The sequence below is a fragment of the Euprymna scolopes genome, chromosome 23 (genome assembly GCF_053919585.1).
Source record: "Euprymna scolopes isolate OS-2025 chromosome 23, ASM5391958v1, whole genome shotgun sequence".
In the NCBI taxonomy this organism is placed as follows: domain Eukaryota; kingdom Metazoa; phylum Mollusca; class Cephalopoda; order Sepiida; family Sepiolidae; genus Euprymna; species Euprymna scolopes.
This window is the reverse complement of record NC_136504.1, coordinates 72,564,653-72,588,795: the sequence shown is the minus strand read 5'-3', so window position 1 is coordinate 72,588,795 and position 24,143 is coordinate 72,564,653. Positions and strand designations below refer to the sequence as shown.

Below are 24,143 nucleotides of genomic sequence, written 5' to 3'. Positions count from 1 at the left end.
AATTACTTTCATGTTAATTATGTTGGCATTCAATTGATGATTTTAATTACTTTCATGTTAATTATGTTGGCATTCAATTGATGATTTTAATTACTTTCATGTTAATTATGTTGGCATTCAATTGATGATTTTAATTACTTTCATGTTAATTATGTTGGCATTCAAACCAATGCCCATTTTATGGACTTGCTTTTGGATCAGATTTATATCTCACAGTATTTTTCCCCAGAAATGCAAATGTGCTGGCACGTTATAAAAAATATCTATAATAATTGAATACTGTAAAAAAATAATCTCAAATATATACATGTTAAAATTGACACCAATCTCGAAATTATTTTATTGATTTTGAAATTCCACATTCAGTCTTGGCATCTTGAAGTCAAGATTTCAAGAACTGTCCATCATGGAGCAATTAATAGGCCTTCTTGCTTCAAGAGACTCTGCATTTAATCCTTACTTTATGTAAATAGATACGTTCAGTATTATCGTCAATGCAAGGAACATTTGTGAGAATAATAATAAATAAAATTTAAAGATTTTTTTACTTTCACATTTGTAATAAATTAAGCAAATATTTAACCTGCTAAAATTGTCTTGGTGAGTAATATTTAATTTATATTAGCATTTTTAAATTTCCAAAACTAAAGGATCCTTTGATGAGATGTGGATGTTTTTCTCAAAAAAAAAAAAAAAGAAAGAAAGAAGTAGATGAAATAAAATATTAAACTTAAAGGAATTAATTAAAATTTCGAATCAGTAATTTGAAAAAGATTATCTTTTTTATACTTCCAATGTTGAAAATATTATGGAAATATGACAAGTCGGCTATTTTTAGTGAAATTTTGGAAAATTGCGTTTTTATGCCATTAGAGCACGTGCTTGGTTTTGTTAATCATTAGTTTTTTAGCATTTGCTGATGTTCATGAACAATTTTTTATTTTTTTATTTTATTGAATCAAATTCCAACTCTGTACTCAACTAATTATTTCCCTCTCAAAACTTGCTGCATTATTTTCCCTGGTTTGAACTGTATGTCCTTTTTAAAAATGTTTGCATATGATCATAAATATCTTCATTTCAAAATAATAATTTTGATAACATTTTTAAACATTAAATGAGTTTTATTTGTTTATTAAATAATTCTATGACATCTTAAATATATATATATATTTTTTTTTTTTTTAGATTAAAAGAAGCTGGGATTCCAGTGAGATTTTGCACTAATGAAACATCGTGCACGAAAAAACAATTTGTCAATCAATTGAAAAGTTATGGATTCGATATTGAGCTATCGAAGATCTTTAGTCCGATCCCAGCTGTATGTGCGATTTTGAAGAAAAGGAATTTGCGACCATTTCTTTTTGTGTCTCCAAGTAAGGCAATTATTTTATAAAATTTAAAGAATTAAATTTGATAAAGGATAATATTTTTATGGACTAAAAATTGTCAAGCTTCATTGAGACAAAAAATTATTATTGATCAAATGTACAGATGTGAAAAATATTTTAAAAAACGTTTTTCTTCCATATATGTGTTTGAACTCCTCAATGATACTTATGCATTAATTCTTCTTTAATTTCTGAATTATCACTAAGTATTTACTACTTATTTGAATTTAAATTAATTTATAGCAGATTGTAGACTGTAAATGAACATGACTTGCATGCATTCATAAAATTGCTTGACAATATCTCTTGTATTTATGACATTTTTCCTCACCTTTACACGACTTAAACATTATTTTTGTTTTTTTAATTACTACTAGCTAACCCAGACTGTCTTTCTCTGAGAGTATCTGGCATTGTTTTTTGTTTGTTATTTTTTTAATAAAATTTTATTATAAAGGTACCAAATGTTTATAAGAAAATTATGTTGATTTTTCTTTTTTTTTTAATTAGGAAACCCTAGCGCAAGATCAGTCATTATGTGAATATATATATATATATATATATATATATATATATATATATATATATTTGGGTTGATGCAATTCTTATATTGTTGTACAAAGGGAAGAGATCTAAGACTGATTGTGGAAATTATTGTGGGATAAGTTTGTTAGAAGCAGTAGGCAAAATATTTTCCAAAGTTGTAATCAATAGAATGTTAAAGTATATCTGTCCGTCTATGATTCCAGAAAGTCAATGTGACTTTTGTCCGGGTAGAGGAACCATCATGATTTTCTCTTCTCAGCAGTTGTAGGAGAAATGTACTGAACATCATATTCCACTTTATCAGGTTTTTGTCGATCTGACCAAGACGTTTGATACAGTGAACAGAAGTGCCCTTCTAGATAATTCTAGGAAAGTTAGGATATCCACATCAATTTCTATGGTTACTCATATGAAAGCTCACCTAAACTTGAACCCATCTCATTTGACAATGGTGTAAAGCAGGATCATATATCAGCACCCACACTTTTTCTATTTAATTTGCAACTATGCTTTCCTGTGCCTTTAAAGATTGTGCTCTGTGTGTTTATTTGCATTTCAGAACTGCAGGTAAAATCTTTGATCTTTGTCGCTTTCATGCTTCTTTAAAGAACTTTCAATACCTTGTTTGTGAATCTATGCAGATCACACTGATCTTGTGGCCCATAGCAAGGAAGATATGCAGAGTATCATAAATCAGTTTTCACAGGCTTGCACATTTTTGGGGCTTAAAAAGACTAAGGTCCTGTTCACACTTTTACCATTGTATGTAGAACCAAATATTTTTGTCAACAACTGGAGGTTTGCTATGGTGGTGTATTTAGGTAGTATTCTTGCCAGAGATGGACCTCTAGATACTGGTAAACTACAAGATACAGTGTGCTACTAGAGCTTATTGTAGTTTAGAGAGGCGAATATGGTCGGACAGAGGTATAACCTTTCATGCAAGATTAGATCAATCTTGTATTTTACCATCCTAAATTTACTTATCTGAAGCTTGAACATAAAGGTCATGGAGAGACACCAGAAATTTCTGAAGCATATTGTAAACACCAAATGGAACTCTTTTACACCCAATACAGATGTCCTCACACAGGCTGACATGATTTATTGAAAAGTTGATTATACATAACAATATGAGATGGGTGATGAGAGATTACCAAAACGTCTGTTTTACAGTGAAATGTCAAGGAAAGCATTCCCAACACAAACCAAAGAAATACTTTAAGGACAGCATTAAGTATAATCTGACAGCTTTCAATATTGACATGTCTAGCTGGGAAGAGTGCTGTCAGTGCTCAACGTATGCAACGGCTGTGATAGTTTGGAGAAATAAAAAAGTTAATCCTGAAAAAATTTATCGAATCTTTTATCAAAGCTTTTGAGTTGAACCATGTTGGTGATGTGTGCATTAAGGTAACTTTCTCTAAAGCCGATTTAGCTAATCATAAGTGATCCCTAAAAAATCAGATGTTTTTAGACGGAGAAAACTCTGAGGAGTTGTCTTATTTGCTCTATAGTCTGTAATGAAGATCTACAGCATCATCATTTTCAAGACTCTTGTTGCCACCATGAAATTTCTTAAACCAACATTGTGCTGTGTAGTCAGTAGTAGTTCCTTTATTGATATCGCATGCTGTTTCAGCAGCTTTTCAACCTAGCTTGAATTGAAATAAGAAAATTGTACGAATTTGCTTTTTTCCATCTTGTATTCAGTGTTCTGAAAAGAAGATATAAATGTTTGAAAACGATTTTAGTTTAAACGATTAGATGGTGTGAAAAACGCTCTTTAAAATGATATATAAAGTAAAGGTATTATAATGAAAACTTATTTGAAAATACATCATTTGAAATTAAAAATTCTGCAAGAACTTTCTTCTTAATCTTATAGTATTGGCAGCCCCAAATAAACCTCCCTTGTATGGCTAACCCATACTAGCTTTTACAAGGAATGGTGCACCTTTTCCAAGTGATGTTACCTCAAGTAGTAACATGAAGCTAGATATTCTACTAGACTAGATGAATTCATGTCCTGGAATCCAGTAAAACCGAGACCGAAATGAAAGATATGAAAATGGCCAATTGGGGAGAAGAAAACTTCTTTACTCAGTGTTTGAGAGATAAAGAACTTTAATAGAACATTCAAATATCTATGTATCTCATATAGAGTTCAAATGTTAGCCTCTGCCATGGAGCCTCTTGATTTCTGAGAACATCAATTGTAAGAAAATGAAACAAGAGAAGGCGGTACCAGTCGGCATCCCTTCACTTGATTTTTGCAACAAACTGTGTAAAAACAAGGCTGGTTTGAAAAGTCACCTTCATTTCCACAGAACATAGAAATTGCTCTCTATCACAACTCCACATATATATGTTAAGAAAAAAAAAATAATAATAATAAAGGAAAGGAAATACAACAAAAACCAAAAAAAATTTAAACAAAAGAATAATCTATAATATAAATCTCACCTGTTTGTTTAAATGTATGTATGTATGTATGTCTGCCTGCCTAAAACTTTTGACAGAGGCAATGGATTTTCACAAGAACAGTATTGTGTTGAAGCTCGACCCTTCAGACAAAAATAAAAAAATTGGCTAAATCATTAATTCCTTCACCCTCAACTGAGCAATTTTCTACAAGGAGGGATCACTTTTTTCATTGATATTTTTGAAAGTCATCCCCTCTTTTCGATTGATTAGCCTTAATTTAAACCTTTGCCACTTCCGGTTTTGCGATGGATGCAACGGCAAAGATGTCACTTTTTTTCACGTTCTTTTCCACCTTCGCGGTACAGGTTGGAGCTTGCCTGCCTACTTCCACTTTTTTTTTTTGGCTCAACACACACCTCCAAACACTCGGGCAACACCGGGCACCCAGACTAGTCAACAATAAAGAAAAGGAGAGATGGACTTTTGTCAAGAAGTGATAATCACCATGTACGTACGTACGTATGTATGTATGTGTGTGTGTGTGTGTGTTTACATTTGTAAAAAAAAATACATACTATATTAGGTATCATACTAACAAAGGTGGAATTTTCGACCCCAAATAACAAATCACAGTAAAAACTTGTAAAATAAAATTGATTCATTATAATTTTTTGCAGTATTCTGAAGAAGAAAGATTCTAAAAAAATCTCATTTATTTTTTTAATACTCTTTGTAAAACCGGTGAATTTATTTTTAAATTCCTCAAAAAGAAACAGGAAAAATGGAACTGAATGTTATTTCTACATATTTTCACCTAAACAATAAAAACGATGCGATTTTTTCATGATCAATTTCGTGAATTTTTTTACAAATTTATTTTTAAAAATTCATTTATAAAAAGCTGAACTAAAATAATATACAAAAAAAAAAATCCCCTATTTCCCCCTCCCCCCACATAGTCTTACCAGAATTTTTTTGTGGGATAGATTTGCATTTAAGTTTTTTTGGCATATTAAAATATATTGCAATGATGAAATAAAATATATCTAATTTTGGGTCACATACATTGTTGATTTATATGATTTTTATCGATTTTTCAGAAAAAATGAAGTTGGAAATATTTTATAAGTTTTTACTCATATTTTTTATGTGTGTTGACAATTAGTGTCATACATACTTATAATTCTTTATATATATAATAATAATAATAATAATATAATTTATTAATTTACAGTTGAGGAGTATTCCAAAGCCACAAATGTATTTATTTTGCATTCATATTGTTTTAGTGATGATATTATTAAAAAATGAGGATAGAAGATAACATACTATGAACATTAAATAATTGTTATACAAGTACGCTAATTTAATATGATAACACATTAAATCATTAGTATATAGATACGCTAATTTAATATGATAACACATTAAATCATTAGTATATAAATACGCTAATTTAATGTTCGTAATATGTTATCATCTTCTATCCTCCTTTTTAATAAATAGGATCTCCCGATCACTGCAGACACAATGTAAAAAAAAAATTTAAACAAAAAAAAAAAAAATGATATCACTTTTGGGCCATACAGGAAGCTAAAATATAATTTTCTTAATTTTCTGGCTAGGATGCAAGGGTAGTATCTGTTCTGTCTAAAGATGGTATAATGATATCAGTTTCTGTTTGCATCAGGCGTCCATACACACCGACTCCAATAAGGATATTTGAAATAAACCGTAATAAGCAGATATATTCTGAAACTTCATTAACCAGCTTACTTAGATAAATACTTTTACAGTTTTAACAAAAGGGCTACAATAATATTGCAATTTCTCTGTTCATACTGAACATGCACAGAATGCGCAGCAGCAATGTATCTATTATAAATAAAAGATGCCACTGTGGAATTTTTATAGATTCCCACTAGTATATATAAATAGTATATACAGTACCGGCAAAAAGGAAGTCCACACTTCTAATGTTTTCAAAAACTGCAAATTTAAGCTAAATTTAATGTAACTGTTTAAACAACCTATACCTCATTTGATTCGCCTTTTATTCCTCTATAATTTTACCTGTTCATATTTGACTTTTAATTGAAATATTCTAGTGTCCATGTCAATTTAAAAAATTAACTTCAAACTGAGGAGGTAAAAAGAAAGTCTGCAGCAGCAAATTTGCTTAAAACCAGCTTAAATTATCACCTCTAAATCAGTTTAAATTATCCACCAACAGGCAACAAAGCATCTCTGATCGTAATTATTGTTGTTCCAGGTTATACAATGTAACATTTAGTCCATATGCCGGAAACTTTCTTTTAGTGATCGTCAGGAGCTCATTAATCTCCACCTTTCTGGTTTCCAATTGAGAAATTGGCCGCAGATTGAAATGTGATGAGAAAATGGTACAAAAGACTGTGCAAAAGTACCAAAACATCGGCAGTGTTTGTGATGCCCCTAAATCTGGTCATACTAAAGTTACTTCTAACAGGAAAGACAATGCTTATCAAGATTCGCAGCCTAAGAAACAGATTTGAAACAGCTTCCTAAATCCAATAACAGTGCAATCTTGTTAAAAAGTGCTCTCTTTCTGCTGTCAAGAACAGATTAAAAGAATTTGATTTGTGAGGATATGTTGCAAGACGCAAGCCAATGATTTCTGTAAAGAACAGAAAGCGCTGTTTGGACTTCGTCAGATGCAATGAAGATCATGACTGTTCATATTGGTCAAAAGTGCTTTTTAGCAACGAAAGCAAGTTCAATAGGCTAGGCAGTAATGGTAGGCGCTACGTTCGTCGGAGGAAAGACAAAGAATTTTATCCTAGGTGCTCAGTTTCAACGTTGCAAGATGGTGAAGGTTCAGTTTTGGTATGGGGCATTATTAGTACCAATGGTCCAGGGTCTATAGTTCGCTTGCAAGGTTGAATTAATTTGACCAAGTACATTAACATGTTGACTAAGCATTTTCTACCCTACTTTGGTTGGAATTTGGATGATAATCCCATCTTCATGCAGGATAATGCTTTCATGTACAAAGCTGGCAATGTCAAGAGGTTCCTGGAAGATCATGGTATTCCGTGTTTAGATTGGCCTGCACAATCTCCATACCTCAATCCTATCGAAAACCTATGGCATTAAATCAAGCAACAGTTACGCAATAATAAAATTTCAAATTTGGAAGAACTTTGAACAAAAATTAAAGAAAAGTGGGATGTCCTTTCCCCGGAGTATTGCTGCAATCACATTTAAGGAATTCCCAAAAGATTGCAGGTTATCAAATTTCAGAAGGGCTATGCTACTAAATATTAACTAGTTCATTGTGTTCCTGTTGTATTTGTGTTGCATTAATGTCCTAAAGTTACATTTAAATAACAATTTTCCATTGTGCGGACTTTCTTTTTGTCTCCTCAATTTGAATTATTTTTTAAAAATTGACATAACACTAGAATATTTCAATTAAAAGTCAAATATGAACAGGTAAAATTATAGAAAAATAAAAGGCCAATGAAATAAGGTATAGTTTGTTTAAACAGTTACATTAAATCTAGCTTAAATTTGCAGTTTTTGAAAACATTACAAGTGCAGACTTCTTTTTGCCGTGTATGTGTGTGTATTATATATACATAATATATATATAGTGTTTCGTTCCCTGGTTGGTCTTTCTGAATTGAGATTCCACTGGAACATGTATGCACATATGTAACCAATAATGTTTGTATAATAAACAGACTTTTTATATATATATATACAGTGATGATCATATTTATTGGCACGGTAAAATAAAAGTTAAATTTTGTCTAATAAATTCTAAAAAAGGGATTAAATTAAAGAAAATAACAAAGTATATTATGTATTTTTAACTGGCCTTTCCGATGCAGCAATCGGATTTTAGAAAAAAATAAATAACAAAGGAACAACAAACATAATTGCAAAAAACCCTTGTTCAAAATTATTGGCACGATTTATTTAATAATCAATTGTATAGCCTTTGGCCTTGATTACCTTCCTCAGTCGCTTTTCATAGTTTACAACCAAGTTGTTGCACTCTTCAGTAGTAATTTTAGCCCACTCTTCCTGACAATAATCCTCCAATTGAATAAGATTCTTAGGCTTCCTTTGCATTACCCTCAATTTTAATGTTCTCCATAAATTTTCAATTGGATTAAGGTCTGGGCTTTGTGATGGCCACTCCAAAACATTAATATGATTGTCCTCAAGCCATTTCTTAGTCAGTTTAGCCGAATGCTTTGGGTCATTATCTTGCATGAACCACCAACGACGACCAAGTGAGAGCTCTTTAGCAGAGTCTTTCAGGTTTTCATCCAATATTTTAACATAATCTTCCTTTTTTATGCTACCTGTGACCTTAACAAGTCGCCCTGGTCCAGAGGCAGCAAAGGATCCCCAAAACATCAAACTGCCTCCACCGTGCTTCACTGTGGGTATGGTGTTCTTAGGCAGGAAAGCTTCGCCAGATTTTCTGTAAATATAAGACACTTTATTATGGCCAAATAACTCTATTTTCGTTTCGTCAGTCCATAGAACACGTTTCCAGAATGCAACATCTTTATCAATATGACGTTTTGCAAAGGCTAGCCTTGCTTTCAGGTGCATAGGCTTCAATAAGGGAGTCTTTCTCGGACGACATGCTTTTAAACCAGCTCTCTTCAAAACTCTACCTACTGTATGTCGAGATACATTCACTCCAGAGGTGCTCTGTTCATCAACAATCTCCCCAACAGAGATCCTTGGGTTTTGTTTTACTTGTCGAACAATTTTCCGTTCATCTCTTGGGGAAAGAATCCTTTTTCTCCCTCTACCCTCTAAACTCATAACGTGGCCTTGCGATTTGAACTTGTTTATTATGGCTCTAACTGTGGATTTGGGAAGGTTTAGCTTCTTTGAAATCTTATCATAGCCCTCCCCATTGGTATGGCATGCTACAACAAGCTTCCTGACGTCGCTGTGTTCCTTAGTTTTAACCATGGCGATTGAAAATTATAATTTAGTCACTTATAATAGTTTAAATAAATCGCTATCTAAAAATTATCTGAAAAAAATTATTCACTGAATTAGCGTTAAACAAGCATAATATGGCTATAAAAAAGTTCAGAAAGCACGTAAACCGGAAATTGATTGATATTATACTGATACTAAAAGAAAAACAAAGCCGTGCCAATAATTTTGAACAAGGGTTTTTTGCAATTATGTTTGTTGTTCCTTTGTTATTTATTTTTTCTAAAATCCGATTGCTGCATCGGAAAGGCCAGTTAAAAATACATAATATACTTTGTTATTTTCTTTAATTTAATCCCTTTTTTAGAATTTATTAGACAAAATTTAACTTTTATTTTACCGTGCCAATAAATATGATCATCACTGTATATACTTCTATAAAATTTTCTTTTTGTGTGTGTATTGATATTCGTATTAAAAACCCTTTTTTCTATTTATTTAAAAAGAAAATACAACTTTCTAATATATGGTTCGTAAAATTGCATTCACTAGCAAAAGATCTAGCTAATTTGCATATTCTTTTAAATGTTAATTTTTATTAATTCTCTCTTAGTTTTTCGGTTTTCTTATGGGATGATCACATGATTAACAATTACGTGCAATTGTATTAATGCAGATATTTTGCATGATTTACACTTGTGAAATCTATATATATAAAAGCGAAAATGTATGTATGTATGTACGCTTTTCCTCGATGTCCGCAAAAGGCTTCTTTCAGAGAAGCGTTTGCTCGGTTCACAACTTCTTAAAACTTTTTATATCATCTATAAATTGTAATATCTCAGAGTTACCCACGGAGCTCGCCTGTCTATTTAATTTTAAAACATTTTACTTACCAAACTCTCAGTTTTTGGTCTACAGACCTGAAAATTAATATATAAGGTATTCGAACCCATACAAAACTTTATATTTAAGTTTTACCTCAGGAAAATCGGTACAAAAGTGTGAAAATTAAAGAAATGAAATTTGTCTGGTGAAGGTCGCCATTATGAATATGCATGTGTAATGTAGCAGCTATTGGTTCATGTTTTAATTTTTAGCCTTGCAGCAAACATATTTTCATAGGTCAGGCATTAACGTCAAAGGAAAAAATAAATTATAAGCTAAACACTTTGATTTCAATTCTTGGTGGTGCATGAGTCATTTTTTTTTAAAAACTTAAATCATTACTATAGGTTTGGGTCCAATATAATCTATATATATAAAAGCGAAAATGTATGTATGTTTGTGTGTCTGCTAAAAACTTCCGACAGACACAACAAAAATTCACAAACTTGGTCTCATATGAAAGCTCCACCCTCCAGACGACAAATATCGAAAAATTGGCTCAAAAGGACCATCAGAAGTGCGACAACTGATCGATTTTCTGCAGGGGGGGGGGGGCAAAAAAGTGACATTTTAATGTTAAACATTACATATTTTTAAATCGATTTATAACTGCCCCAAAAAATACGGGCGCCAACTCTTCTACATAAAGGCCGTTTATTTTGGGTCGACTTGTATTTAAAACCCGCTGAGTCATGTCACGTGATCTTGACATCAGCAAGCTGAATGGCAGTCTGAATGTAAAAAAACATTGTTGTTATCGGTAAAAAAAAATTTAACCTTCATACAAATAAACTATGAACTTGTACGCTATGACAATGTTACCAAAGTTATTAGCAATTTACAAATAGTAAAATCCAAGACGCCTGTTTGCACAACAAAACAAAACAAAATAAACGGCCATTTTCTTTTTTATATTAGTAACACTACAACCTAATTCTATTGAGAGGGAGGAAGGGGCAGGGCATGAGTTAATCAGCGTTTGAGAGTTAATGGATTTGGTGACATACATCCTCCTTATTTTCGAGTTTTCTTAGTGGGGGTTGGAGCGAAAGATGAGACCACTTGAATTCAAAGAACAGATACTACACTTTGATCTTAGCCAAAAAAACAAGTAACCGTCTTATACAGCTTAATTTTTTGCCGAGCATTATCTCCTATTAAAAAAAGATGCATAATTTATATTTAGATGTCATATTCCAAAAATCACAGAAGGCCATCCTTATTTTCGATTGACGTTTGTGTCTCTCCTTATTTTCTTAGTGGCGGTGGGGGGAGAAGGATGAAATTGCTTTAATTCTAAGAAAAGATACTACACTTTGATCTTAGCCAAAAGACCAAGTAAAAAAAAAAGTTGTGTATTATATATTTTTGAGGAAGGTGAGAGGCATATTATGAGTTAGTGGGAGGAGGGGGGGCGAAAGATGAAACCGCTTTATTTCTAAGAACAGATACTACACTTTGATCTTAGCCAAAGGACCAAGTAAAAAAAAAGATGCGTATTGCATAGAATTGGTGCATATGTAGGAGCAAAATACCCAGCGTCGCCCGTAATAGAATGACATAGCACTAGCACAACATATATACTAGCTGATTACCTGGCATGGCCTGGGATTGGAAGAACACTCGGCGACGCCTTGGATTGGAAAAAATTGGTTGATATATGTACTAGCCAAATGCCCAGCGTCGCCCGGGATGGATTACATAGGTGGATATCTGTACTAGCAAAATACCCGGCATAGCCCAGGATTGGATAAAGTAGGTGTATATGCACTAGCAGAACAACCGGCGTCGCCTGGGATTGTATGACATAGGTGGGTGTGTACTAGCAGAATACCAAGTGTCGCCTGAGATTGTATGATATAGGTGAAGTATAGGTCCGATTCGACAATTTTGAAGGTGCTTGTGCTACTGCACAAGCACCTTCAAAATTGGTCCGATTTGAAAAATGTTGCATTATAGGTCCGATTTGACAATTTTGAAGGTGCTTGTGGATTATAGGCCGATTTGACAATTTTGAAGGTGCTTGTGCAGTATAGGTCCAATTTGAAAAATTTAGAAGGTGCTTGTGCAGTATATGTCCGATGTGAAAATTTTGAAGGTGCTTGTGCATTATAGGTCCGATTAGAAAAATTTAGAGGGTGCTTGCGCAGTATATATGTTACAATATGCAAGTGACCTCCCTTGGTTGTAGGTTCATTATCAGATTCCATTAGATTAATATACAATCATTGTTATAATATGCAAGTGACCTCTCTTGGATGTAGCTTCATTGTCAAATTCTTTTTTATGTTAATATACAATCATTGTTACAATATGCAAGTAACCTCCCTTGAGTGTAGCTTCATTGTCATTTAGATTAATATACAATCATTGTTATTATATACAGGTGACCTCCCTTGGATGTAGCATCATTGTCGAATACCATTAGATTAATATGCAATCATTGTTATAATATTCAACTTACCTCCCTTGGATTAAGCGTCATTGTCGAATACCATTAGATTAATATAAAATCATTGGGGTAATATGCAAGTGATCTTCCTAGGGTGTAGCTCTATTGTCGAATTTCATTAGATTAATATACATTCATTGTCATAATATGCGAGTGACCTCCCTTGGATGTAGCTTCATTGTCAAATACCATTAGAATTATATACAATCATTGTCATAATATGTAAATGACCTCCCTTGGATGTAGCATCATTGTCGAATACCATTTGATTAATATAAAATAATTGTCATGATATGTAAGTTACCTCCCTTGGATGTAGCTACATTGTCAAATTCTATTAGAACAGTTATTATAATGTACACGTGACCTCCCTTTGGTGTAGCTTCATTGTCGAATTCCATTAGATTAATATACAATCATTGTTATAATATGCGAGTGAACTACCTTGGGTGTAGCTTCATTGTTGAATACCACTAGAATAATATACAATCATTGTCATAATATGTAAGTGACCTCCCATGGATGTAGCTTTGTTGTGAAATACTATTAAATTAATATAAATCATTCTCATATGTAAGTGACCTCCTTTTGATGTAGCTTCATTGTCGAATACAATTAGATTAATATAAAATAATTGTTATGATATGTAAGTTACCTTCCTTGGATGTAGCTTCATTGTCAAATTCTATTAGAATAATACAATCATTATAATATGCAAGTAATCTCCCTTGGATGTATAGTCATTGTAGAATTTCATTAGAATAATATACAATCATTGCCATAATATGTAAGTGACTTCCCTTGGATATAGCATCTTTGTCGAATACCATTAGAATAATATAAAATCATTGATGTAATATGCAAGTGACTTCCATAGAGTGTAGCGTCATTGTCGAATACCATTAGATTAATATGCAATTGTTTTCATGATATGTAAGTGACCTCCATTGAGTGTAGCTTAATTCTTGAATGCCATTACATTTATATACAATCATTGTTATAATATGCAAGTGACCTCCCTTGAATGTAGCTTCATTGTCAGATTCCATGAGAATAATATACAATCATTGTTATAATATGCAAGTTACCTCCCTTGGATGTAGCTTCATTGTCGAATACCTTTAGATTAATATACAATTATTGTTATAACATGCGAGTGACCTCCCTTTGGTGTAACTTCATTGTCGACTACCATTAGATTACACAAGTGGCCTTACTTGGCTGTAGTTTCATTTTCGAATACAATTAGATTAATATACAACCATTGTTATAATATGCAAGTGACCTCCCTTGGATGTAGCCTCATTGTCGAATACCATTAGATTAATATGCAATCAATGTAATATTATGCCAGTGAATGCTCTAGGATATGGCTTCATAGCTGGATATTTGTACTAGCATAATACCCAGCATTGCCGGAGATTGTATAAGAAAGGTGGATATATGATACAGCAAAATACCCGACGTTGTCTGGGATTGGATGACATGGGTGGAATGTTTCCTAGGAGAATTCCTAGGATCGGATCAGATGGGTGGATATTTGTGCTAACAGAATACCTCATATAGGAAGATGGTGCGATTATGTCGTAAAATCATGAAAAATTATTGTCCAGATTAATAACATATCCAAGAATTATGAAAAATGATGAAATGCAAGTTATTTGTTGGTGTGTTTATAATGAAATACCACACCAGACAATGTCACAAATAATTATTTTAGCAAAGGAAAGGATATTATGTGGGTTAAATTATAAAAAAAACTATTGTCGAAATTAGTAACATATCCAAGAATTATGAAAAGTGATTAAATGTAAGTTATTGGATTGGTGTTTTTATAATGAAATGAACAGCCCAGATATAGTCTTAAAGTTAATATTTTATTAAGAGGGGGTCGATTATGTGGGTTACATCATTAAAAATGATTGTTGAAATTAGTAATATATCCAAGAAAAGTGAAAAAGTATTAAATGTGAGTTATGTGATTGGTGTGTTTGTAATGAAATTACCAGCACAGACAATGTCTCAAATGTATTAATTTAGTTAGAGGGAGGGGATTATGTGGGTTAACTCATGAAACATGATTGTCGAAATTAGTAACATATCCAAGAATTATGAAAAATTATGAAATGTTAGTTATTTGATGTGCATATTTTTAATGAAATAGATACCCTACACAATGTCGCATGGTTGTTATTTTAGTAAGAGAGGGGTGATTATGCGTGTTAAATCAGAATAATATACAATCATTGTTATAATATTTAAGTGACCTCCCTTTTATGTAGCTTCATTGTCACATACCATTAGAATAATATACAATCATTGTTATAATATGCAAGTGATCTCCCTTGGATGTAGCTTCATTGTCGAATATCATTAGATTAATATGCAATCATTGTAATATTATGCCAGTGAACTCTCTTTTATGTGGCTTCATAGCTGGATATTTGTACTAGCAGAATACCAAGCGTTGCTGGTGATTGAATAAGACAGGTGGATATATGTACTAGCAAAATACCCGACATTGCCTGGGATTGGATGAGATAGGTGGTTTGTTTCCTAGGAGAATACCTGGGATCGGATAAGATCGGTGGATATTTGTGATAACAGAATACCCTATATAGGAAGATGGGGCGATTATGTCGTAAAATCATGAAAAATTATTGTCCAAATAAGTAACATATCCAAGAATATGAAAAATGATGAACTGTGAGTTATTTGATTGGTGTGTTTGTAATGAAATAAACAGCACAGATATTGTCTGAAAGTTAGTATTTTAGCAATGGAAAAAAAAAACAGCCAGACAATTTCTCACAGTTATTATTTTAGTAGGAGGAAGGGGATTATGTGGGTTAAATCATGAAAAAATGATTGTCTAATTTAGCAACATATCCAAGAAATATGAAAAGTGATTAAATGTAAGCTATATGTGTTTATAATGAAATAAACAGCCCATATATAGTCTGAAAGTCATTATTTTAGTAAGAGGGGGATAATTATGTGGGTCACATGATAAAAAATGACGGTAAAAATTAATAACATATCCAAGAATTATTAAAAATGAATAAATTTGAGTTATTTGTTTGGTGTGTTCTTAATAAAATAGAAAGCCAAGATGATGTATTAAAGTTATAATTTTAGTAAGAACGGGGCTATTATTAGTGTTGAATCAAGAAAAATGATTATCAAAATGAGTATAATATCCAAGAATTATGAAAAATGATGACATGTGAGTAATTTTATTAGTGTGTTTGTAAATTAAATAGACAGCCCAGACAATTTCTCAAATGTATTATTTTAGTAAGAGGTGGGCGATAATGTTGAGTAACTCATGAAACATGATTGTCGAAATAAGTAACATATCCAAGAATTATGAAAAGTTATGAAATGTAAGTTATTTTATTTCTGTTTTTATAATGAAATAAACAGCCGAGAAAAAGCCTCAGAGTTATTTCTTTAGAAGGACGGGGTAAATTATGTGGGGTTAATCATGAAAATTGACTGTTGAAATTAGTAACATATCCAGGAATTATGAAAAATGATGAAATGTGAGTTATTTGATTGGTGTGTTTGTAATAAAATAACTAGCCAGATAATATCTCTAAGTTATTATTTTAGTAAGAGGAAAAGGGATTATGTGGGTTAAATCATGAAAAATGATTGTCAAAATTAGTAACATATCCAAGAATTCTGAAATATGATAAAATGTGAGTTATTTGATTGGTGTGTTTATCATGAAATAACCAGAGACAATGTCTCAATGTTATTATTTTAGCTAGAGGAGAGGGGATTATGTGGGCTAAATAATGAAAAACGATTGTCGAAATTAATATCATATCCAAGAATTATGAAAAGTTATTAAATGTAAGTTATTTGATTGGTGTGTTTATAATGAAATAAACAGCCCAGATATTGTCTGAAAGTTAGTATTTTAGTAAGAGGGGGTCGATTATGCGGGTTAAATCTTAAACAATGATTGTCGAAATTAGTAACATGTCTAAGAATTATGAAAAATGATTAAATGTGAGTTATTTGATTGGTGTATACGTAATGAAATAGACAGGCTAGAAGATGTATCAAAGTTGTTATTTTTGTAAGAGGAACGCGATCATGGTGATTAATGAGGGGGCGATTATTTGGGTTACTGTATTAAAAATAATTCTCGAAATTAGTAACATATCCAAGAATTATGAAAATTGGTAAAATGTGAGTAACTTGATAGGTGTGTTTGTAATGAAAAAAAAACCAGCCATACAATGTCTGAAAGTTATTATTTTAGTAATAGTAGGTGGCGATAATGTGGATTAACTCTTGAAAAATTATTGTCGAAATTAGTAACATATCCAAGAATTATGAAAAATAAAGTTTTAGTTATTTGATTGGTGTGTTTATAATGAAATAAACAGCCAAGTCAATGTAGCAAATTTATGATTTTAATAAGAATTGGGCGATTATATGTGCGCACTCATTAAATTTGATTGTCGAAATTCATAACATATCCAAGAATTATGAAAAATGATGAAATGTGAGGTATTTTATTAATGTGTTTGTAATGAAATAAACAGCTTAGAAATGTCTCAAAGGTATTATTTTAGTAAGCCGAGAGGGATTATGTGATTGAACTCAGAAAAAATGACGTTTGAAATTAGCAACATATCCAAAAATTATGAAAAATGATGAAATGTGAGTTATTTGATTGGTATATTCATAATGAAGTAGATATACCAGACAATTTATGAAAGTAATTATTTTAGCAAGAGGTAGCGATTATTTGGGTTACTTCATTAAAAATAATCGTCGAAATTAGTAACATATCCAAGAATTATGAAAAATGATATAATGTAAGTTACTTTGTTGGTGGGTTTGTAATGAAATAACCAGCCATACAATGTCTAAAAGTTATTATTTTAGTGATAGAAGGGGGCGATAATGTGGAGTTACTCATGAAAAATGATAGCAGAAATTAGTAACATACCATAGCCTATGTATCAATGTTTTTATTTTAGTAAGAGTGGCGGCGATAATGTAAGTTAAATCATGTGACATGTTTGTTGAAATTAGTAACATATCAAAAAATTATGAAGAATGATTAAATGTGAGTTATTTGGATGATGTGTTTGTAATGAAAAACCAGCCAAGACAATATCTTAAAGTTATTATTTTAGACAGGTGAGCGATAATGTGGGTTAAATTGTTGAAATGTCTAACAATCCAAGAATTATGGGATTCAATGAGATACGTCAACATATATACTTACAGATTACCAGGAGTCACCCTGGATTCAATGAGATACATGCAAATGTATGCAAGCAGAATACATGGTCAGCTGGGATGTAATGAGATAGATGCAAATATATACTAGCAGAATACTTGGCGTTGCCTTGGATTGAATTAGATTGATTGAAATATATACTAACAGAATACCTTGCGTCACCCAAGATTTCATGAGATTGATTGAGATATATACTAGCAAAACACCCAGCATTGCCCGGGATTGAATGAAATAGGTGAGAATATATATTAGCAAAATACCTAGCATCGCTTGGGATTTGATGAGATAAATGTGTTGCATATTACCTGTCCTTGCATATACATGCTGTAAATGACCTACCCTAGGTAAGATACAATTATTTCATTTGTGTAATACCCGTCTTATGTAGGTAAAATATTCTTTTTGCTCGAAATAGCAAATGATACATAAACATACAAAATTCCTCTCTCATAAGAATAATAAATATATTACAAAACCAAATTCAATTTTTTCATTGTTTATATGGTCCCGAGCAACGCCGGGTAGCCCCGCTAGTCTATCTATATATATAAAAGCGAAATGTATGTGTGTATGTATGTACGCTTTTCCTCGATGTCCACAAAAGGCTTCTTTCAAAGAAGCGCTTGCTCGGTTCATAACTTCTTAAAACTTTTTACATCATCTATAAATTGTAATATCTCAGAGTTACCCACGGAGCTCGCCTTTCTATTTAATTTTATTGACTTTCAAACGTTAATTATTCAACATTTCCCGCATCGGCACGCGTTACATTCGGTTTTCGGTATAAAAAAAGCAAAACTCGACTCTAATCACAGGCCGAAAGCCAGTTTTCTCAAGAGAGCTAAGTAACGTTTGTTTAATGTCGACTTCGTCATATCAGACTGTAGCTTTCATTTCGCTCCTCCTAATAAACAAGGAGCGGATTTTTAAAAACAAACACACCGATTTATTCACCTCATTCAAAACTGTCCCGCACAAAATAACTGCTGAATACCTATCGCCGTCACGTCAATCAAAAACGCGCACCTGTTTTTTTTTTCAACACTTTACTATTTTCCAACTGCGCATCGTCAACGCTTCAGCTTTTTTTCACATACCCCGAAAGACACCAGGGCAACGCCGGGTACCCCTCGCTGTCGACTTCGTCATATCAGACTGTAGCTTTCATTTCGCTCCTCCTAATAAACAGGGAGCGGATTTTTAAAAACAAACAAACCGATTTATTCACCTCATTCAAAACTGTCCCGCACAAAATAACTGCTGAATACCTATCGCCGTCACGTCAATCAAAAACGCGCACCTGTTTTTTTTTAAACACTTTACTATTTTCCAACTGCGCATCGTGAAGGCTTCGGTTTTTTTTTCACATTTTCAGGGTTTTTTCACATACCCCGAAAAACACCCGGGCAACGCCGGGTACCCCTTGCTAGGCGAAAATGTATGTATGTGTGTATGTTTGTGTGTCTGCTAAAAACCTTTGACAGATTGAACAAAAATTGACAAACTCGGTATCATATTGAAGCTCCATCCTTCGCCCAAAAAATATTGAAAAATTGGCCAAAAACGTTAATTTTTTTCACCCCGAAATCGACAATTTTCTACAGGGGGGGTCAACAAAAACCGTCTACTCATGATGACAACGGGTTCTATGCATGCGTTAGATGACGACATGACCTGATTTAGTTTAAATAGTTGAAGAACTGACGCAATTTCATGTATGTCGTGTTAGCTCAGTTGGTTAGCGAATTGGTTCATTACTTAAACATTTTGGGTTCGAATCGTGGTGTGAGATGTCCTTTTTTTTTTTTCGATTCTTTAAATTTAGATATTGAACCAGTGTTATTTAAGCCATTTTTCACGTAATGTTCGTTTTTCTGTTTTTTTTTTTTCTTAGGTTTTCATTAACACCCCCGATCGACCACACATGCCCAAAAACACCCGGATACCCACTGATTTTTTAAATTTTAATATCGAAACAGGCTTATTTAAGCCATTTTTCACATGTTTTTTTTTTGGTTTTAACGTTCGTTTTTCTGTTTTCTTTTTTGTTTTTTCGATTTTTACATTTAACATCGTTCGTTTGCCTTACGTTAGTTTTTTTTTTGTGTTTTTTTTTCGGTGTTTTGATTACAACCCCACCCACCCCCAGGTACCCCCCGCTTTCTGTTTTCTTTTTTTACTTTGCTTATTCTTACGTTTTCATTAACACCCCCACCCCTTCCAGACACTCGGGCAACTCCGGGCACCCACCCCCACCCCCCCGCTTTATTTTTCAGATAAGTTTTAACGTTCATTTTTCTTTGTTTTTTTTGTTTTTGTTTTTTAGATTTTTACATTTAACATCGTTCGTTTGCCTTACATTAGTTTTTTTTTTTTTCTTCGCTTTAATTTACCTAACTTTTGCAAGCTATTTTCGAGTTATTTTTTGATCGCTGCGTAACGAGGAAAACAGAAACTAGCCTAGGTCAAATATCACGCAACTTGACGTTGTCGCACCTGCTAATTTTAGTTTATAAACGTCAATACACTTATCAATTCATCTATTCCCGTGGTCGAGATGGTTAGGTCACAGGGTTTTTTTTTTCCATTTCCTTTCCACCTCCGCGTCAAAGGTTCGGGGTTCAAGCCTACTCTTTTTCTAAAACTTTTTTTTTCTTTTACACCTCCAAACATCCGGCCAACGTTTTTTTTTTTAACAGGATTGTTTTAATCTAACCCCCCCCCACCAACACACATCTCCAAACACCCGGTAAACGCCGGGTACCCCCGCTAGTCTATATATATAAAAGCGCAAATGTGTCTTGCAAAAACTTTCGACACGGGTCACGGATTTTAAACTTCCAACCTTCGCCCAACAAATATAAAAAATTGGCCAAAAACGTAAATTCCTTCACCCTGAAAGCAGTAGTTTTCTGCAGGGGGGCGGGGAGGTCAGCAAAAATGTCCTCTCATGACGAGTTCGCTTCTACGCATGCGTCATATGACATCGTAACCTGATTTACTGGAGTTCCTTACTACACCACCTCGACACACCCGGGCAATGCCAGGTACCCCTGCTAGTCTATTCTATAAAAGGGAAAATGTGTGTTAGTTTGTATATGTATGTCTGTGTGTGTTTATATCTCTGCCAAAAACTTTTGACAGACACATTGGACAGTGACAAAATTGGTATCGTTAGAAAATCAATCTATCGGATGTAAAATATGTAAAAATTGGTCAAAAAGATTAATTCTGTGCTGGGCCGTTTTTTGCATGGAGGGCTTTTTGCGTCGAGATTTTAGCAGTCTGAATGTATGTGGCCGTGATAGCTAGCGTGTTAGCTTTTTACACCGTTTCCTCTTTTGCATTACAGGTTTCAGCCTGTCTAATGCGACTAATTTTTTTTTTGTGTGGTTGCATGAGCACTCACTGCTATTTTGATTGAAACAAAAGTTGTTTTTGTATTATTTGGATTCATTTTTTTTTTTTTTTACATGGGAGTCACCACTTATCAAGGCCCGGAGGCCACTCAGGGATAAGGGTCATTGCGTGTACAATAATCAATGAGATAGTATTGGAGATTTGATAGAGTGTCTTACTTAAGAGGGCAGTTTGTCAGGAATTTGTTTATGTTGGATTTGAAGACATCCAAGTTGTAGTCAGGTGTGGAACAGGCGAACGGAAGAGAGTTCCACAATCGTGCACTTTTGAGAAAGAAGCTCTGCTCATGGAATCTATGTTTGGATTTAGGCACAGATAAAGAGTGGGGAAAATTATTGACAGTAGTTTCAGCCAGATGGGTGTTTCTCGTGAAAGATTGGCAAGGGGGGGCGAGAGATTGGAGCTCAGACGAGCACTTGCCATGGAAATAACGATAAAACAAAGACAGGCTCGCAACGTCTCTTCTGTGGGAGAGAGGCTGCAGGGAAGAGAAAAGGGCATTCCCCACCAAACCACAAAGTATTTTGTACTTTGTCAAGACAGGATAGGCTGTTTTTAGCAGCTCCTGCCCAGATGTGGCAGCAGTACTTCATCCTTGGACGTACTTGGCTTTTATACAGATAGAGAATTGCATCAGTAGTGAGATATCTTCTGGAGCGGTAGAAGGACTCCACCATTTTCCCAGTGTCCTTGGCAACAGAGTTTATGTACGTGTTCCATTTCAGACCAGGAGCTAAGGTCAAACGCAGTAGCTTGTCAAAACATGAAGCCTCCCCAAGACGAGAGCCATCCATTTCAATTGATGCCAGATGGGGATCAGAGCATTGATGATGTAAAGATAGAAGCTTGGTTTTGGATGCATTAAAAGTGACCAGCCATGTCTTCCCCTATTGTACCACGCGCTCCAGATCAGAGGAGAGAGAATCAGAGAGAACCTTGTCATTTACGGCCTTTGATGTGTTGCCATAGATGGTTGTGTCATCAGCATAGATGTCAATGAATGATTTAAGTATGTGTTTTGGGAGATCATTGATGTAGATCAGGAAGAGAGTTGGGCCCAAGATGGACCCCTGAGGGACTCCAGCATTAATACTGTGGGCCTCTGATTTCTGCCCATCAACCACTACTCTTATGAACCTATCAGAGAGAAATGATTTAATGATTGAGAAAACATTTCCAGTAATACCGTGGCTGGAAATCTTTGAAGTAGGCCCTTATGCCATACCTTAGGGATATCTCAAGAGCAATTGCCCTGGAAAGGAAACCTTTGTCAAGAGATTCACTAATCCTATGTGATATAACCGTTAGCACATCTGCTGTAGATCTTGCAGGGCGAAAACCATATTGCATGTCACTAAGAAGGTTGTTTCTGTTGAGGTGGTTGACTACTTTATTTAATATGGATTCCAACAACTTACTCATAACACACAGGAGACTTATTGGTTTTGTAAGTATGGGGGAAAGTTCTGGGTGGAGCTTTTTCAGTACTATAACTGGAATGCCGTCAGTTGCTTTACTGGAATCAAGGTTCTTGATTAGCTTGGCGAACTCATGCACAGATATTCATATGTTGCATAGAGTGTTGTCTGTTATAAGAGGAAATACAGGGAGTTGATGGCCATTATCGCATAGGGTAGAATTAGCTGCAAAGTTCTTGGCAAATAGTCTGGCCTTATCTGATGCTGATGAGATGACTTTAGGTTCATTGATGATAGTGGGGATAGAACGCACGCTTCTGTTCAAGATCCTGTTTGCTATTTGCTAGAACTGGTGGGAACCAAGCCGCTGCTCAGCTCCTTTGGATTTAACAGACTGAGCATATAGCTCTCTTGCATTTTTTATTACTCTTTTACAATGGTTGCTGCCGGTCCTGAAATCAGCTTTAGTCTCAGTGCATCTATTACGTTGGTAGCTATGGAAAAAGTGATTTCTGTGCGCGATGGCAGCAGCACATTCAGGGGAGAACCATGACTGGTTGTTAGGTTTTTGTTGGAATTTTTTGGATGGTATGAATCGGTCTATGCCTACAATTAACCATTCGGTCAGATCTGATACTATAAAGGACACATCCTTTTTAAACATGGAATGCAGAGGTAGATCATATATGAATGTACGGAAGCTATCCCAGTCAGCCATAGAGTATCGATATACAGTACGGTGGCGAGGTACGTCTGAAAACTTATTACATTTCATTTTTATCTTAACTGCTACAACAGAGTGGTCAGAGGATCCCAGAGGAGATAGAACGGAACATGAACACAGCTCAGGGGAAGTTGTGAGGAAAAGGTCTGGAAGTCATAGGCAATGGCAGAATCATGACAAAACCTCCCCTCGTCATCGGTTTTATTTGAGTGGGTCAGCCATTCCACATTATGGACATTGAAGTTACCGCAAATGTGAATGTTAGTCGAAGGATGAGCAGACAGGATGTGGTCAATTTTGTCAGATATGCTCTTAAAGATAGTAATCTCACTGTTGTGGGGGCAATAGAGGGCAAATATAAATGCAGTGGTGTAAGCTAGTGCAACCCGGAAGCACATATAAGGTAAATTAGGGTCTTCTCTGGAGATATCCGTACCACATGGAAAGCCATCTTTGATGTAGGCACATATTCCATGCCCATGGCGATCTTGATTTAGATGTTAAGTTAGAGTATCCTTTAATTATGAATTCGTCTAGAGAAGTGGTTGGCCCTATGCCAGTTTCACTAAGATAGAACATGTCCGGTTTAGTCTCCTGTAATTGTGTTTCAACCTCTGGAAGGTTGGAACGTAGACCCCTGATGTTGAAGAAGGAG

General features: G+C 34.0%; 1 protein-coding gene across 1 annotated transcript in view; it reads left to right on the top strand.

Moving 5' to 3' along the window:
* LOC145245997 (phospholysine phosphohistidine inorganic pyrophosphate phosphatase-like) overlaps nucleotides 1-24,143 on the top strand; it is a 120,467-nt gene that overhangs the window by 21,543 nt on the left and 74,781 nt on the right. Inside the window, exon 2 of the mRNA XM_080107793.1 lies at nucleotides 1,189-1,376. Within this exon, the coding sequence (XP_079963919.1) occupies nucleotides 1,189-1,376 (188 nt within the window). The remainder of the gene's footprint in view (nucleotides 1-1,188; nucleotides 1,377-24,143) is intronic.